At 71.0% G+C, this 451-nt stretch overlaps 1 protein-coding gene across 1 annotated transcript in view; it reads right to left on the reverse strand.

The window, feature by feature from the left end:
* Positions 1–172, reverse strand: part of XRCC2 (X-ray repair complementing defective repair in Chinese hamster cells 2) — a 15013-nt gene extending 14841 nt beyond the window's left edge. Inside the window, exon 1 of the mRNA XM_014945124.1 lies at positions 134–172. Within this exon, the coding sequence (XP_014800610.1) occupies positions 134–172 (39 nt within the window). The remainder of the gene's footprint in view (positions 1–133) is intronic.
* Between the last annotated feature and the right edge of the window lie 279 nt (positions 173–451).

Raw genomic sequence — 451 nt, forward strand, 5'->3', positions numbered from 1 at the left:
CCCCCTCGGGGCCGGCGGAGGGGTGCGCCCGGCAGTTCCTCGGTCTGCGGCCTACGCCTCACCCTCCCCGGCGCCCCGCGGCTGAGGGGGGAACCCGGGAAGGAAGGAAGGGTGGGGACCGCCATCGCCTCACCTGAGTGCCCGACTCCGCCCTCCGCGACGCGTCACCCATGGCCGGCGGGAGCCACTGCGCACGCGCGCTGCCCCTGAGCTCCCGCCGCGCGCTGCGCACGCGTGGCTCGCCCCCTCCCCGCGGGGGGGGGGGGGGGGGCCCGGGGCCCTCTGTCGCGCCCGCCGGCCCTGCGCTGCTCGGGATTCCCTAAGGATTGCTCACTGTAGGGAGGCGAGTGTTAGTTTACTTTCTTTCTAAAGCGGATCTGTCTTTGTATAGGTTTGTGGAGCTTTTTTCCCCCCGCTCCTGGTGAAGTGTTGGCAGGTGGTTGGGCTGATG

This window comes from Calidris pugnax, unplaced genomic scaffold, assembly GCF_001431845.1.
Source record: "Calidris pugnax isolate Ruff unplaced genomic scaffold, ASM143184v1 scaffold54, whole genome shotgun sequence".
NCBI classification, from domain to species: Eukaryota; Metazoa; Chordata; class Aves; order Charadriiformes; family Scolopacidae; genus Calidris; species Calidris pugnax.